The sequence below is a fragment of the Spodoptera frugiperda genome, chromosome 9 (assembly GCF_023101765.2).
Source record: "Spodoptera frugiperda isolate SF20-4 chromosome 9, AGI-APGP_CSIRO_Sfru_2.0, whole genome shotgun sequence".
In the NCBI taxonomy this organism is placed as follows: domain Eukaryota; kingdom Metazoa; phylum Arthropoda; class Insecta; order Lepidoptera; family Noctuidae; genus Spodoptera; species Spodoptera frugiperda.
In genome coordinates, this window is record NC_064220.1 from 9,094,948 (window position 1) to 9,109,753 (window position 14,806).

Here is a 14,806-nt window from a genome sequence, read left to right on the forward strand (position 1 = left end):
TATTTGTCTTTTATTGTGAACAAACCTTTACCACAGAATACTATTGAAGCCTTACTCGACGAGACACCTAGTTGAAATAGCGACTGTTTCTACTAAGCGACCAAGTTCTATTTAGCTCGCTCACGCGTTCAATACCTATCGAACTTGATAAATGATATTTATTTTGCAAATAAGTTACATTGTAAGTCTTTTACACGTCAATCTCTTAAGTAACTAGATGAGGCCGGCATTTCCTATCGGACTACTCTGTGAAGAAATGCTGAAACAAACTCAGATCATAGAGACTATGTCCGTCTCTAGTTATTTAGAACTGCTCTTGAAAAACAACATACTAATATGCGAGATTCTATATCACCGGAGGAAATGTTAGCAGTCACGTTAAGGTATGCTAATACGTTAAGGTATATATGCGACCGCCCGCTAATCGACCGCAGAGCGCGCGGACGCAACCCGCCGAGGCTGCGGGTGACCGCGGCCCGCGCGATTCTACTAGGTGCCCGCCGAGGCAGGCTGCGGGTGACCGCGGCCCTCGCGATTCTACCAGGTGCCCGCCGAGGCTGCGGGTGACCGCGGCCCTCGCGATTCTACCAGGTGCCCGCCGAGGCAGGCTGCGGGTGACCGCGGCCCTCGCGATTCTACCAGGTGCCCGCCGAGGCTGCGGGTGACCGCGGCCCTCGCGATTCTACCAGGTGCCCGCCGAGGCAGGCTGCGGGTGACCGCGGCCCTCGCGATTCTACCAGGTGCCCGCCGAGGCTGCGGGTGACCGCGGCCCGCGCGATTCTACTAGGTGCCCGCTGTGCAGCGGGACCCGCAAACAAACGCACAGACTGCGGGCGTAAACTGTGTGGTGAAATGTGCTTTAATTTTTATCTGCACTCTACGGAAGCAGCGGGGCCGCAACCGCGGCGGGCGCGGGTAAAAATCGCTCCGTGAGTTCTTATTCACACCCCCTATAACCACACATTTTAATTAATAGATGGAATGGGAATGGTCCCGCTGCACCGGCGGGCACCTAGTAGAATCGCGCGGGCCGCGGTCACCCGCAGCCTCGGCGGGTTGCGTCCGCGCGCTCTGCGGTCGATTAGCGGGCGGTCGCATATATACCTTAACGTATTAGCATACCTTAACGTGACTGCTAACATTTCCTCCGGTGATATAGAATCTCGCATATTAGTATGTTGTTTTTCAAGAGCAGTTCTAAATAACTAGGGACGGACATTCGAAAAATAATTGAAGAATTTTTTCTTCGTCCTTCTTAACTGCCCGTCAGTCTTGCGATCATCGACCGCCACGTTTGCGGGCGATAATCGCAACCGCGGCGGCTGTGTAACCGCGCAAACAACCGGTCTCGTGAGGTTGGAAATAAAACTGCAGTTCCGCCACCGCGGCGGGCGCGGGTGAAAATCGCTCCGTGAGTTCTTAGCCTTAGAGAGTTAGCACGATAACCGCCACGTCGGTCACAGGTGTCCGACGCTTAGCGGAGGATTTGCCTTCAACAGTTCTCTTTCAGCAGTTAATGGTTTAAATAGATTAGCCTATAAAGAACATAAATAAAACAAAAAAATAATATAAAAATACTTTATTGACTAAACGTGATACACAGAAATGCCAATACAAATATTTACATCGAAGTACAAAATAAGATCTTCAAAGAGACTAAACTCTTACCAATTACCAATTTGTTTAACATTGTTGGATGAAATGATTCGTTTGTAATGTAGCTAAGGTTCAAAATACCACTTAAATATTAATTATTAAGGTACATGCGTTGTTAGGCAGGATAAAGACCAAAACAGAATAATGATTGATTTAGAACAAGCATGTAACTTTGCAAAATAATAAAAAATCACAATTAAACAAATCGTAGTCATCCAATAATAGTTCGGCAAAGGTTTTAACATAAAGTCACACTTTTTAACCTTTGAAGGGGTAGGCAGAGGTGCACCACTGCACATACATAAAGTAACATTTTTGACAAGTTATGTTTTGAGTCCCATATAATATGATAGGGAGTGACACTAATGACTCAGCGCAAACCTGCGGAAGCGAGGTTACTGAGAATAAATCAATTTAAAATAAACCTTAACTTCTATGGTATACGGGTGAAAACGGCATGGCCAAAGGAGCTTGATTACTAAAACCAATATTTGCCATACCATTTTCATCTGTATACCATGGTAGTTAAAGTTTATTTTCCTCCAACTCCGCCAGTCAGTGCTAGGCCCATTTCGCCAGAGAAATCACACAATAACATACTTTACAACCTTTTTCATATTAATTTGATATAACATTTCAACAGTTACTTCATTAAGTATATTTAAAAATTAATTTAATAGGACAGTTGATTTATTTATTTTAAGACTTAAAACTACTTATAAGTCCACTTTTATGTGGTATCTCTAAATTATTTAGAGAAAAATTATATTTTACTAATGTATGGTCTTCCATATCACACAGAAACATAATTAATGTTTTCTCACATTATTTCTTCATACTTTAACTAAAGTGCTGACAGGCTGACTGTACACATATCTTTTTATCATAAAAAAGCAAGCTAGATCCAAATGTAGACTTGCAAATTTTTTTCACTATCTATTTCTATTTTTCCTCCTTACATATAACAAAATATATACAACATAGCATACGGTAAAACGGGGTGAATAGAATTCGAGGGGTGAATAGATACAGAAGAGGGGTGAATAGGGGGTGAAGAGGGGTTGGGAAAATGTTCTATTATTCAACTAATTTTGCTATCTATTCACACTTTGAATTCTATTAACCCCGTTTTACGGTACGCTCAAGAAAATATTCCAACAAGAGAGCAAGATGTTTGCAAAAATCGTCTTTATTTATTAAAAAAATATGTTTGTACTCTTATTGGTACAAAGAAAAGCAAAGTGTACGGGTGGCCCAATGATTATGTTATCACTGTTACCTAAGTAGTAGTATCATCAGTGCATTGTGTATTTTGTAGGAAATAGTTTAATGAGTGTTATCACTTTTTTTTGGCTCGCTAGATGGTGCTAGTGTGGGCTTCTCGTCTTTTGAGCCAGTGTCACACAATTGTACGTTTCATTTTTGACCGTGATTAGATATGACCTACTATTGCGAGAGCCTTCTAAAAACGCTGATTGGAAACCTGACCTTTAATTGCGAGATAAGCTCATTTTAAAAACAAACAAAATACGGTACACTCTATTTACGCTCAATTTCTTTTTCTGAGAGGTCTCCCGAATCATGAGACAATAAGTTGATTATCTAATGATAACCTTAGGATAAAGTGATAACAAGGTGGAACCTAAACTCGTTGGCCGTTTCAAACAATAATTAGCGAAAAACATACAAAAAATATCGTCAGTCTATTAATGTACGAGCAATATTACACCTTATTACTCATATCATAATGATTGAAATAGCATCATCATCAAAAACGTATGCTCAAAGAGGTAATTGAGCAAAATACTCTGAAGCCATTTAAAAAATACGCGACTACCGTTATTGTATTTAAAATACACTAAAACTTACATTACGGAAATGAGAAAATTTTACTATGGAAACAATTTAGTATTATTTTTACACGACTGTAGGCAGGGTAAAAACCAAAGCTTAAGACTAAATAAAGATAGGATCGTGATATCAAAAATAATTGTCTGTCTCAAAAACCTATGTCCATAGATTTAGCTACTACATAGTTATGGAATTGAAGCAAATTAGATTAACGGCGCATTCCAATAAACTACGGATCGGTAGATGTGCCTACGAGCCGTAGAATTTTGACACATTTTGTATGGAGCTTATGTCAAAATTCTACGGCTCGTAAGCAAATTTACCGATCGGTAGTTTATTGGAATGCGCCGTAAGTCTAGGTTATATTATGCCAAAATTGTACCTTTAAGGTAAGCGTCCACAGGCCCGCATCGTACGCATCGTACGCATTCCGTATGACGTCATCAGTACGTATCGCATGTAGGCATTGCTGATGATGCGGTCCGTACGATGCAGATCAGTGGACGCAGTTGTATGAGTTTGTACACAAGACAAACTGAAATTCGTTGCGTGCGATGCGTACGATGCGGGCCTGTGGACGCGTACCTTTAGTAGCCAAATCTACCAACACATAGATCATTTATATACAGATAGATAGAAAACTATGTATTATTTTCTGGACACGGAAATTACAGAGAAGTTTAAGCCACAAAATTGCAATTTATATTGTAAAATAGTGTATATTATTATCATACGGCGTCATCAATATCTTTGGGTCGCGAATCATTCATCTCGATCGCGAAGTACGCGTCGAAATCGAACTCCAATCATTTGTCCCATAGGCCAGCCTCCTTCATTTTTGTGTGGAAGTATTTCTCTAGTGTGTTCGCGCATCTGTTGAAGAAATTATTTATTTAGTATTACATTGAACAGTGTAATATATTTTTATCTATACAATCATACATTTTTTTTTTGAGGGGGAAATCACCCAATGACTTCTCCCGCCTTGGGCGAGGCGAGAGGGAGTGTCAGACTCTTACTGACTAAAAACCACCCCGTTCCTTCTCCTGCTTTTTGAGCCGGAGCGCCGGTAAACCCGCTAGGTAGTCCGCAGCTCCGGATACAATCATACTTAACTTACGTAATAGCTAAGCTATAAAACCATGTGACCGATTCCCCAACAACCCTTATATTCCTAACCCCCAGTAGGCCCACAACGCTATTGTAACGCCTCTGGGGTTTCGGGTGTTCTTGGGCGGTGGCGATTGCATACCAACAGCTGGTCCATCTGCTCATTTACCGGCTTATACTGTAAAAAAGCGTACTACAGTAGGAACTCGATTATCCGGCTCCCGGTTATACGGATTCGCGATTATCCGGACTACCCACTCATTATATTAAAATTACCTACAAGTCGAATTTATGCAAGTATTTTTACAAAAACGATCAACTGGGCAACCGATATCCGGTCCTCTGCTCTGTGAAAAAGCATTACAGTTAAATAAAAGAGTACTTTAGTATGTACGTACATGTATGTATGTAATCTAAGAAGATGTATCTCATAATAATTATTAATAAACATTGATTTTCATTCAGTGTTTGTTGTTTTTAATAAATACATAACATCGTATGTACAACATAATATGTATGCACAAAATTCGCTTTTCTTCGTAAATTCGATTATCCGGATTTTCGATTATCCGAATGCCTAACGACAATAATTAGTCCGGTTAATCGAGTTTCTACTGTAGTTGTATTTGAAAATGTTAGCTAACCTGTAGTAGTCGGTGTCAGGCGAGTTATACAGCCGGCAGTTGGTGAATATCCGCGTCATGTCTGCAATGAACAGCCGCTTCGACACGTAGTACCGCGCCTTTAGACGATCCACCATCGTCCGTAGATCTGGAAGGCAAGGAACAATGTTTTTATTAGTCATGATGTAAATAGAATTTTGTACAATAAATACCGTGAGACAATAATATGAATAAGAGTTTGGATATGAAATTAGTAAAGATCAATAAGTAAACGTGAGTCCGTCATATTTTTCAAATCACACTATAATTCTATAAATGTGAAAGCTTGTTTGTTTGGGTGTTTGTCCGTCAATCACGCTGAAACTACTTAAATTATGATGAAGTTTGGTTTATAGGCATGGTATGAGCTGACTTGGGTGATAGGACACTTCTTAACCGCGGAAACGCGAGTGAAGCCGTTGGTAAAAGGTAAAGTAATAAATAGAACAAACTAAGAGTTATTTTACTCTATGCAATGTCTATACTTACCCATAGGATACTTGATGTGATCGTAATAATCCGGTACTTCTGCCTTGTCCACTGGCTTCAAGAATGGCCACGCTGATGTGTGATTTTTCACCTGTAAATATGCACTTATTTATGTAAAGAGCTTCCAAAGAAAAATCATTCCTACGTAAATGTATTGTTTTTATATTGGGTATTGCTGCTGTCTTGCCTTATGGCAAGCAATGGTGTGGCCTACGATGAAGCATGCCAGTTTAAGTATTTCATCATATCAGCCATAAGACGTCCACAACTGAACATAGGCCTCCCCCAATGACTTCCAGATAGGCCGGTTGGAAGCGACCTACATCCAGCAGCTCTCTGCGAACTTAATCAGGTCATAAATCCACCTTGTGGGTGGACGTCCTATCTTTCTGCCCCAATGGCCGTCGGTATTTACTAAGTATGATATCTTACCGCATGCAATATATTCTTAAGCGTGGCGGCGTCGGGTTCCGGGTCGTGGTCCGTGGCGTGGGGCCGGGCCGGCCCGCGCCAGCCTGTCTCGCGGAGGCCGGGGATACACTCCACTGGGATACTGCGGACCTGAGGATTATGATATAGTATTATAGGTCAGTTTCATAAAAAATAGTAAAGTTTGAAATGATAATGTCGGAATGAAAATGTCTACTTACGCCTTCCTTGAAACACGTCAATCCGGGATGAATTTTCCGAACGTCTTTCTGCCGCATGTCTATTAGTTTTTTGACGATCTGCAAAATATGAATACGATATAGTGGTTCGAAGGATAGTTGATTGAAGGATTGCAAACGTGGTCCAAAGGATTTTTGCGTTAATATAGTAATGTCAACTGCTCGAAACACTTCCGTCCTGGATTATTAGTCTTCCCTTCATTTGCTATAATATTAATTTGTTTATATTATAGCTTACGTGAGACATATTAAATTAATTAAATATTATGTTTTTTGGCTTATTCACGTAATTATCTGACGAGGAACTCGACTACTTTCGAGCTATGCTGGAGGCTCATATTCATGAGAAGCAATTCGCGACACATTGTCGTGCTGCTACTGATGTAATGTACGGTTTAAAAAAATAATAAATTTGCTATAACCTCCACGCTTCTCAGTCGGGTTAGAGATACTATTTGATGTATTAAAGTTGATTAAACAACGGGAAGAGTACAGATAGTAATAGTCACAAATGTACTCTATTTAATATTAATAAAGTATGATCACCTCTTTCTGCCTCCGTATGATGGTGGTGAACTGCGTGTAGACGATGCGCGGGTTGAGCTCGCAGTGCATGAGCGTGGCGCCCTCGTAGTCCTTGATGTAGCCCTGGTACATCGCGCGGGGTAACTTTATGTCCTTGCTGAAGCCCTGCTTCTTGAAGTAGCCTGGAGAAACATATTTTTATCAGTACTTAGTAGTCATGTGACGGGACAGTAGTAGTGATGTGACGGGGATCTGACCTATTCCTATATTGAATTTACCATTCTGTAATGGAAAATACTAAAATAATTCTATTTATTTTTATTATATTCATATTCGTATTAAAAACTGCGAAGGCAAATGTCAAATAATATGCGAATAGTCGCGAATGTGAATGCGATTATTCGTTACATCTCGAGTACTTAGTTTTTTTTATGGAAAGGTAAGCGATAAACACTTCTCCTACACACCCGCGACACTAGAGGAGTCATATATGCGTTGCAGGTCAGTTTTGTATACAAAAATAAAAAAATAAATATCGATAATAAGATAGTTATAGATAATTAGTAAGAGTCTGCTTTACGTTGATCGAAAGCGAAACGATAGCGCGTTCTGCGCTCTTGATTGGTTGGTTTATTCGAGCCGGCCAATCACAACGCCGGTCGCTTTCGTTCAACGTAAAGCAAAGGATATAGGACCTTTCACCGCATACGCAGTATAATCATAAATTGATTTTGAGCAATGATTTGCCTGAATTAGTGTGTGTGAGTGAACGTTGACTGAATGAACGTTGGGTGTAAAGTCTTTGGTTGTTTATAAGTTCCACTGAATTTTTCTAGTGTACAAATAAATATAATACGAACCGATAGCGAACTCATCAGCGAATGTCAGGAAGTGCAGTATATTGTTCCTGATGTGGTAGTCTTTGAGGTGGTTCATGAGATGCGTGCCGTAACCCTTGACTTGCTCGTTAGACGTCACCGCGCAGAATACTATCTCGCTGAAACCCTGTCAAAATAGAGAAAATATTTAATTTTCTTTTCTCTTTAAAAAACGTTGTCCCAAACTAGAATTTTCTCCTGTCTCGTGTGTGCGTTTACAAACATACAATTTCACATACACATAACACCTGGGAGTTCTACAACAATTTGTGGATCACGCAAAGAGTTGCTCCGTGCGGGAATCGAACCCGCTGTACGTTACGTGTCAGTATTAATCCAAAAGTATTTGTAGTTCATCAGAATACACGGTATTCGTGTAATTTTTCTATGTTACTCTCTCATACAATCAATCATAATTATGAGTCCCGATCGTGGTTTGAAACTAGACGAGCACCCTCGAAAAGTTACGTGAATAAAGTATATTTTTTTGTTAAATCTTACGATACCTCTTACTGTATAAAAAGTATTAGTAATCATACCTGTGAACTAAATGTCCTGAAGCAGATCCCTCCGATGGGCCTGCCTTCCTTGATAAGCGCTAGGGTTTTGTGTTTTCTAAAACAAACATTATCAATTATTTGTAGTAAGAGTCATAAAATGAATTATTTATGTTTAAACAATAAGTTTATATGAATACTTACGGATCGAAAACTAGTTGAGAGATATATTCTTTGGTCATTTCTGGTAGTTGGTGGGAGAATACATTGTGGAGACCTAAAGCAGAAATAAAAACAATATGAATCAACTTCAAGCTTTTCAATTAAATTCTTTTGTTTTATATCGTCACGCTTTTTATACCCCAAGGGGTAGGCATTTACATTGGCATGTGGCATGTAATGCCACTGTAGAATGTACATCCACTTTTCACAATTTATGTTGAAGCCTATTGCCATATACCGGGCACATTTCCAGACTCCGTGCTACTACTGAGAAATATTCAAAAAGCCAAAAAATGTCTGGCAATACTTTGCCCTTCAATTAAATTAACCCGAATATTTTTAATTATTGGCGACAAAGAGATTTAAAAAAGATATTTTGCAAGCAAAGCTACGGGACAAAGCTATGATATTATAATATTATGAACTTTTCTCACCAATAAGCCAGAGCATGGTCTGTTTGTTGACGGGCCCAGTGAGCGAGTTCCCGATCACGTGGAACTCGATCATCTTGCGTTGCTCCTCCGACTTGGCAGCCTCGTCGCGAGGGGCTTGCATTTGGAATAGAGCCTGGAAACAAAAGACAATTATAATACTGATTTTGCTATGGATTTAGGTGTGTTCTACCGAAAAAGTAGTAACATTAACTTTTGGTCCTCGATGATATAATAGCCTATAGTCTTTCTCAACAAATAGACAACATAAAAATAATTAGGTACTTATTCAAATGGGAACTCTTGTTTGAACACGCTAATCTTCGGAACTACTAGGTTCCGGAGATTAGCGTGTTCAAACAAACAAAGATAGATATAAAGCTGACAAGTTTGTTTCTGTCCATTGTCTCTTCTTATCCCTATGGGTGACAAGCGTGAAGTAATGTATGTATGTATAGAAAGAAAAAAAAAACAGTTTATTTGCACCGATTACAAAAATCATAAACATACATAATTGATAAAATAAAAGTATTCACGGAGCAAAAAGGCCAGTACAGTATGAGTTTGTTTCACGCTACTATCAATAGGAGCTGAGCAGAGCGGATGAAACCGCTCAAAATTAGCTAGTCCTTATTATTAATTATACGTATATATGTTACGGTAAGAGTGAATAATTGAAAATTATTATAATATCTATGATTATTAATAACCTACCGAAACTCGAGGTAAAAGTGATAAATTAATCACATTTGTCGGTTATTATTAATAATTTTACCCTAGTAGTGATAAATGTAATAAGTGGGCAAGATGTTATTTTTATTTCAATTTAAACGGCAATATATTTTACTTGCACAACAAATATTTGTTGAATTCATTTTTATTCATTAAAATTATAATTTGTTGCGTTTATAGGTGCTAAAGAAAATTTACAGGCAAACCAAATATGATTGTTGATGATTGCTTTTAGGATTCGTGTTGATTTTGTTAATGAAACGATAACTGTTTAATTTTATTTTTGTTACAATTTTATGTACCACGAAAGACTTTCTTGCAGAAGTTTGATGGTAGATTTGATTTTTAAAAGAATTTTATCGTTAATTTTGTGATAAATGTGCCTTTTTGGCGAGACGAAACAGGGGACTTATCGCTGCAATGACAGCGAGCCCAAATAAATGTGCCCTAGAAGGCACTAATTAATATTCTAGTTCAGAATATGTGAATTTGTTGTCCTTTCGGTTTAAAGCAAGTACAAGTAACCTTGTGTGTGTGATTTCTAATCAATATAATCGTAATACTGTGTTTAATATTATAAATAAATACATGCTGGTCAAAAAACATTGGGATTATATTTATTTTATTACTTTTACCAATATGTGTCATGAATTTATTAATAATTACTACCAAAAGTAATAAATTTCGATAGATTATATACATTAACCAAAACATGTGGTTAGTATTAATAATTTTGTAAAATTCTTAATAATTTTCAATTAATCATATTTACCGTAACATATACATATTTAAAAGTCTACATATAAGCGTGACTCACATCGGGTCCGCACATGTAGTTGGGGTCGGTGATGGTGGCCACGATGTCCGCCACGGTCCGCTCGCTGACGTCGTCGGCCGTGTCGTCGGCCACACGCCGCCGTTTGGCAGAACTTGCCGTCACCGTGTCACTTGCACGCTTACCTCCTTCTGTTTTTATTGAACCTGGTAAAATAAATTATTGTTATTAGTAATACATAAATTGTTTAGTATATAGGGTGACTGGTAATTAGTGAACGATAGTTAAACATGTGATTGTACTCATGATTACAAACAACTTTCCCAAAGAAACTATTTTTGTATACTCATTAGTTTTATTTTTATCACAATAACAAAACAAAATTCGTGCACTGTTAGCAGTGAGGCGCCCACGTTATCGGAAGACTAGTAAGTATTTTAGAACTTTACACGCGCGTGCTAATGAAGTTTTGTTGATTAAAATAAAACTAATGAAAAAGTTACTTCGGGAAAGTTGTTTGTAGTCATGAGTACAATCACGTGTTTAAATAACATTCACTAATTACTAATCACCCTAGCTAGTTAAGTCGAATGCCTTAAATATGGAATATTTATATGTGTAATTAACATTAAAAGTAGTGTAAGTCGCATTTGGACAGTTTAATAAATATTTTCAACTGACCTGATGACAGTTGGACTGTAGTGAATCCATCTTTACTGTCTCCCGAAGCGGTCACACGTTCAAACTCGCCTCTTCTGCCCGCTAAGGGTGATAAATAAATGCAAATGAATTTAGAGCTTTTATAGACTCATGTCAAATTTACTGGCAGATTTAAGGTTATCGGTCGATAATATCGCATGCGGTATTGCGACAGTACGTTCCTTGCACACAATTGCGTTTTTATCGCCTTTTTCTTTTTTTACGAGAGAGCGCATTATTATCGCAGGCGTGTGTACGGTCGTTTGCGTCCTGATACAAAATATTCTAGAGATTTTATCGGAATATCGCAGGACGGAGAAACGCAACATCCTACTTCCATTGCGGCGTTTTCATCGCAGCAGTATGTGACTACATGACCTATATCGCAGTAACGCATGCGATATTATCGACCGATAGTAACGTGCCTGTGTAGGGGATTTAAGACCAGTCATTGAGTTTTATTCAGATATGACTATTCTCTCACTTATATTTTAACATTTTTATATGTTTTACTTTATTAATTTAACAAATGGCTGTATTAAAATATGTTAGTAATAGATAAAATGTACTCACTACTGTTCTTATTGTCAAATATGGCCTGTAGATGGTTCGGTGGGATTTGCTTGAACTCAGGGTCCCAGATCGGGGAGTTTGAGCTGAATATCTCCTCTTCTAGCAATGCCAGGAAACGAGGGAAGTGAGTTAGCACTAACACCTGGAATATAATGTATTAAGGATATAGAATTATTATTATGGACTTACTATAAACTGTTACACAAAAAACACTACAGTGATAGTTATAGAATTCTTATTACATTACATACATATTTACATAATTATGAGGATCCAATATTTACTGGACTTTTGACTGTTTTTAAAATAATGGGTAGGTTCAAATCTTTCAAAAGTTTGGGCGCGTTTTAGAGAGGCTTAGGGAGGAGTTACAAAAAACGTTGCGGTGCGTTTAAGGGGGGGGAGATCAAAGAGAGTAACTACTAACATTACTATAAATAAAATGTCCCAAGCACTGTGTACTCTTTGGATACTAGGTTAAAATAGTTGAAACTAAAGACTTCAAAAACTACATGTATTTAATAAATAAACTATAGATATTAAATAAATACATGAAACTCACCCTCTTCTCAGGCGGCATACGATCCCTCTCAGAATGGCACTTGTCCATGAGTTGCCGGCAGACAGACTTGAACACTGCCCGTAGCAAGGTGCGGCCGAATACTAGGGACGTGTCGTAGTGAGGCAGGGAGTCGCAGAACGCAGGCACGTGGCAGAATACTAACCATCTGGAAGTGGTGAGAACCATAAATAAAGGGAATTTTCATCAGTTCGCGTCAGGCTACTATTGGACTATGTGCTTTCTCTATAATAGGTCGAGACCGCACTACGATTAATTATCGTGCGATGTTTTACAGTGCGATAATTTATTGCACGGTTGGTGGTTAGGCAAATAGCGGCCGTGAAACGGGTTCGAGTTTCGTACGGAATACTTTATGTGATCCACAAATTGTTGTTGCACCCACGACACACGACGAATAAACTCATAATATGTTGCAATTTTGTGATCATAAATCATGGTGCGCGCTTAGCTAAGAAGGTTTGCTACCACTGCTTAGCAGGCAGTTTAGAGATAGCAGTTGCAGCAAGAATGAGGTTTATAAAATAGCACTGCTGTCCAGTCTCTATTATTAAGAATACTAAATGAAAAGGTTTCTATACCTGGTATAATTAATTTGGTATGCTGATATATCTTCTGGGTTTGAAACTTGCTGAAAATAAAAACAAATGTATAATAATTGTACACAGCATTCATGTGACATAATTATGTTATTACTTAACAAAACAATAATAGAATAATATTACATTTAATCACAAAATACATACCAATTTCCTAACACTAGGCGTCTCAAAGTTCCAATGGTTGAAACAGTGTAGGAACATTTTAGCCAGGTCATACATAGTCTGCCACTCCCTCTGTGGTAGAGTGTTGAACTTGTACAGTACGAAGTTTGTGATGGCCTTGGCTATGGAGGGTCGCTCGAACGGAGGCTGGCCTAGAGGACCCTCGATGCGAGGGTGGGAACGGGTCAAGATGCATTTGCGCAGTATCTGGAAATAAGAATAATTATAATAAAACATACTATATTCTTTTTTTAATTTTAGTTGTTCTACTGTGTTGTGGGTGCATTTACAAACATACGAGTTTACATTACAATTTGAGGATCACACAGAGTTGCTCTGTAGTCATTTAACATTCGACGATGGGTCTATCATAATTTTCATGCTTGGCAGTAGTAAGTGGTTAAATTGTTGTCTTTCGCAATGCTACAGTTAAGCAATGGGTTTCAATTTTGGTTTGGACTTGGACATAATATTATTGATTTTTTTATGCTAAGGGACGAACGGTATGTACTCAATGTCTGAAAGTTCACATTAAAAAGTAGTTAGATTAATAATAATTATAAAAAACAAATTCCACAATTACCTTAAACAAATAATAGTAAACGCGTTTAGTGTCGTGGTCATCCTCCCGGTGCATGGACATGAAGATGTTCTCCACATCCACCACTGCTCCAAGCAGCCTGTTCACTTCCGCCACTGGTAATCCTTGCAGCTGAGTTACATGCTTTTCTAAAAACATATAACAAATGTTTTTACATTCTATAGTTGTAATTCAATGTATTGATATGTAATTCGATGGTGTGATGAACTAACTAATTTTATGTACTGAAAGTTTGTAATTTTAAATAAAAATGTTCGCAGCGTGCACAGACACAGCCTGTATCTCACGATGGAAAGTGTTCTCCATTAATATACGCGAGCAAACCATGATTTTTAATCAATTTGGAATGTCCTACGATAAATATTATACAAATATAGCTATCAGAATATTCTAATGTCAAAAGTTTATTTATAAGTTACTTATACGGATACCAAGTAGTAACAACATCAACAATATCAACAAAAAGCCTGAGGCACATTTAGCGAGTGGTTGCAAATTGCTTGATTTCAAATGTCTCCATTTCAAAGAGGTTTGGTAACAATGTATTCAATGTTTCATACAAACCTAATATGTGGTTGCAGTTCCGACAAGGATCATTGAAAGTGGCAATAGGCTGGTTGTCCGCTCGGGGATTGCCTTTTCCCGTTGGTTGAGGAGCTGGTGTCTTCCAACCATTGCAGTTGCATTCTGGAGTCTAGAGGATGATTAACAAGTTAGATAGGTATAAAGAACTTATAATTTTATAGTGCAACAGAAATAGTTGTGAATGGGAATGTTTGTGAGTTTGTATGTTCATGTGTTTGTGTGTATGTTTGTTACTTTCATCCCAATCCCTTCAGCCGTTTCAACATGAACAAGTAATAATCAAACAAACATACAAACTTTCACATTTTAGCATTTATTGTCACACTTTGCATAATGTTAGTAGCATAACTAGTATTATTTATTTTAGTTTATGTTCAGTTTGTTTTGTTAAACTATCATAGTTTTGATAATTCTGAATTCATTGTATAATATATATCTATTTTGTGCTATCTTCTGTAGCCGCAGATTTGCAACAAGCCAAGAATAAGTATAACATAAGTAAAATTAC

At 38.1% G+C, this 14,806-nt stretch overlaps 1 protein-coding gene across 4 annotated transcripts in view; it reads right to left on the reverse strand.

Moving 5' to 3' along the window:
- Positions 1-1,564: 1,564 nt before the first annotated feature.
- Positions 1,565-14,806, reverse strand: part of LOC118271267 (histone acetyltransferase KAT2A) — a 94,918-nt gene continuing 81,676 nt past the window's right edge. For all 4 annotated transcript variants that reach the window (XM_050695820.1, XM_050695822.1, XM_050695821.1 and 1 more), the window contains 18 exons: positions 14,278-14,407; positions 13,696-13,841; positions 13,095-13,319; positions 12,930-12,979; positions 12,331-12,496; positions 11,769-11,910; positions 11,178-11,258; positions 10,539-10,702; positions 8,993-9,125; positions 8,541-8,613; positions 8,379-8,454; positions 7,822-7,966; positions 6,983-7,143; positions 6,419-6,496; positions 6,201-6,329; positions 5,769-5,859; positions 5,262-5,388; positions 1,565-4,380 (listed from right to left, as the gene is read on the reverse strand). In XM_050695820.1, coding sequence (XP_050551777.1) covers positions 4,314-4,380; positions 5,262-5,388; positions 5,769-5,859; positions 6,201-6,329; positions 6,419-6,496; positions 6,983-7,143; positions 7,822-7,966; positions 8,379-8,454; positions 8,541-8,613; positions 8,993-9,125; positions 10,539-10,702; positions 11,178-11,258; positions 11,769-11,910; positions 12,331-12,496; positions 12,930-12,979; positions 13,095-13,319; positions 13,696-13,841; positions 14,278-14,407 — 2,184 coding nt within the window. In that variant the 3' untranslated portion in view covers positions 1,565-4,313. The remainder of the gene's footprint in view (positions 4,381-5,261; positions 5,389-5,768; positions 5,860-6,200; positions 6,330-6,418; positions 6,497-6,982; positions 7,144-7,821; positions 7,967-8,378; positions 8,455-8,540; positions 8,614-8,992; positions 9,126-10,538; positions 10,703-11,177; positions 11,259-11,768; positions 11,911-12,330; positions 12,497-12,929; positions 12,980-13,094; positions 13,320-13,695; positions 13,842-14,277; positions 14,408-14,806) is intronic.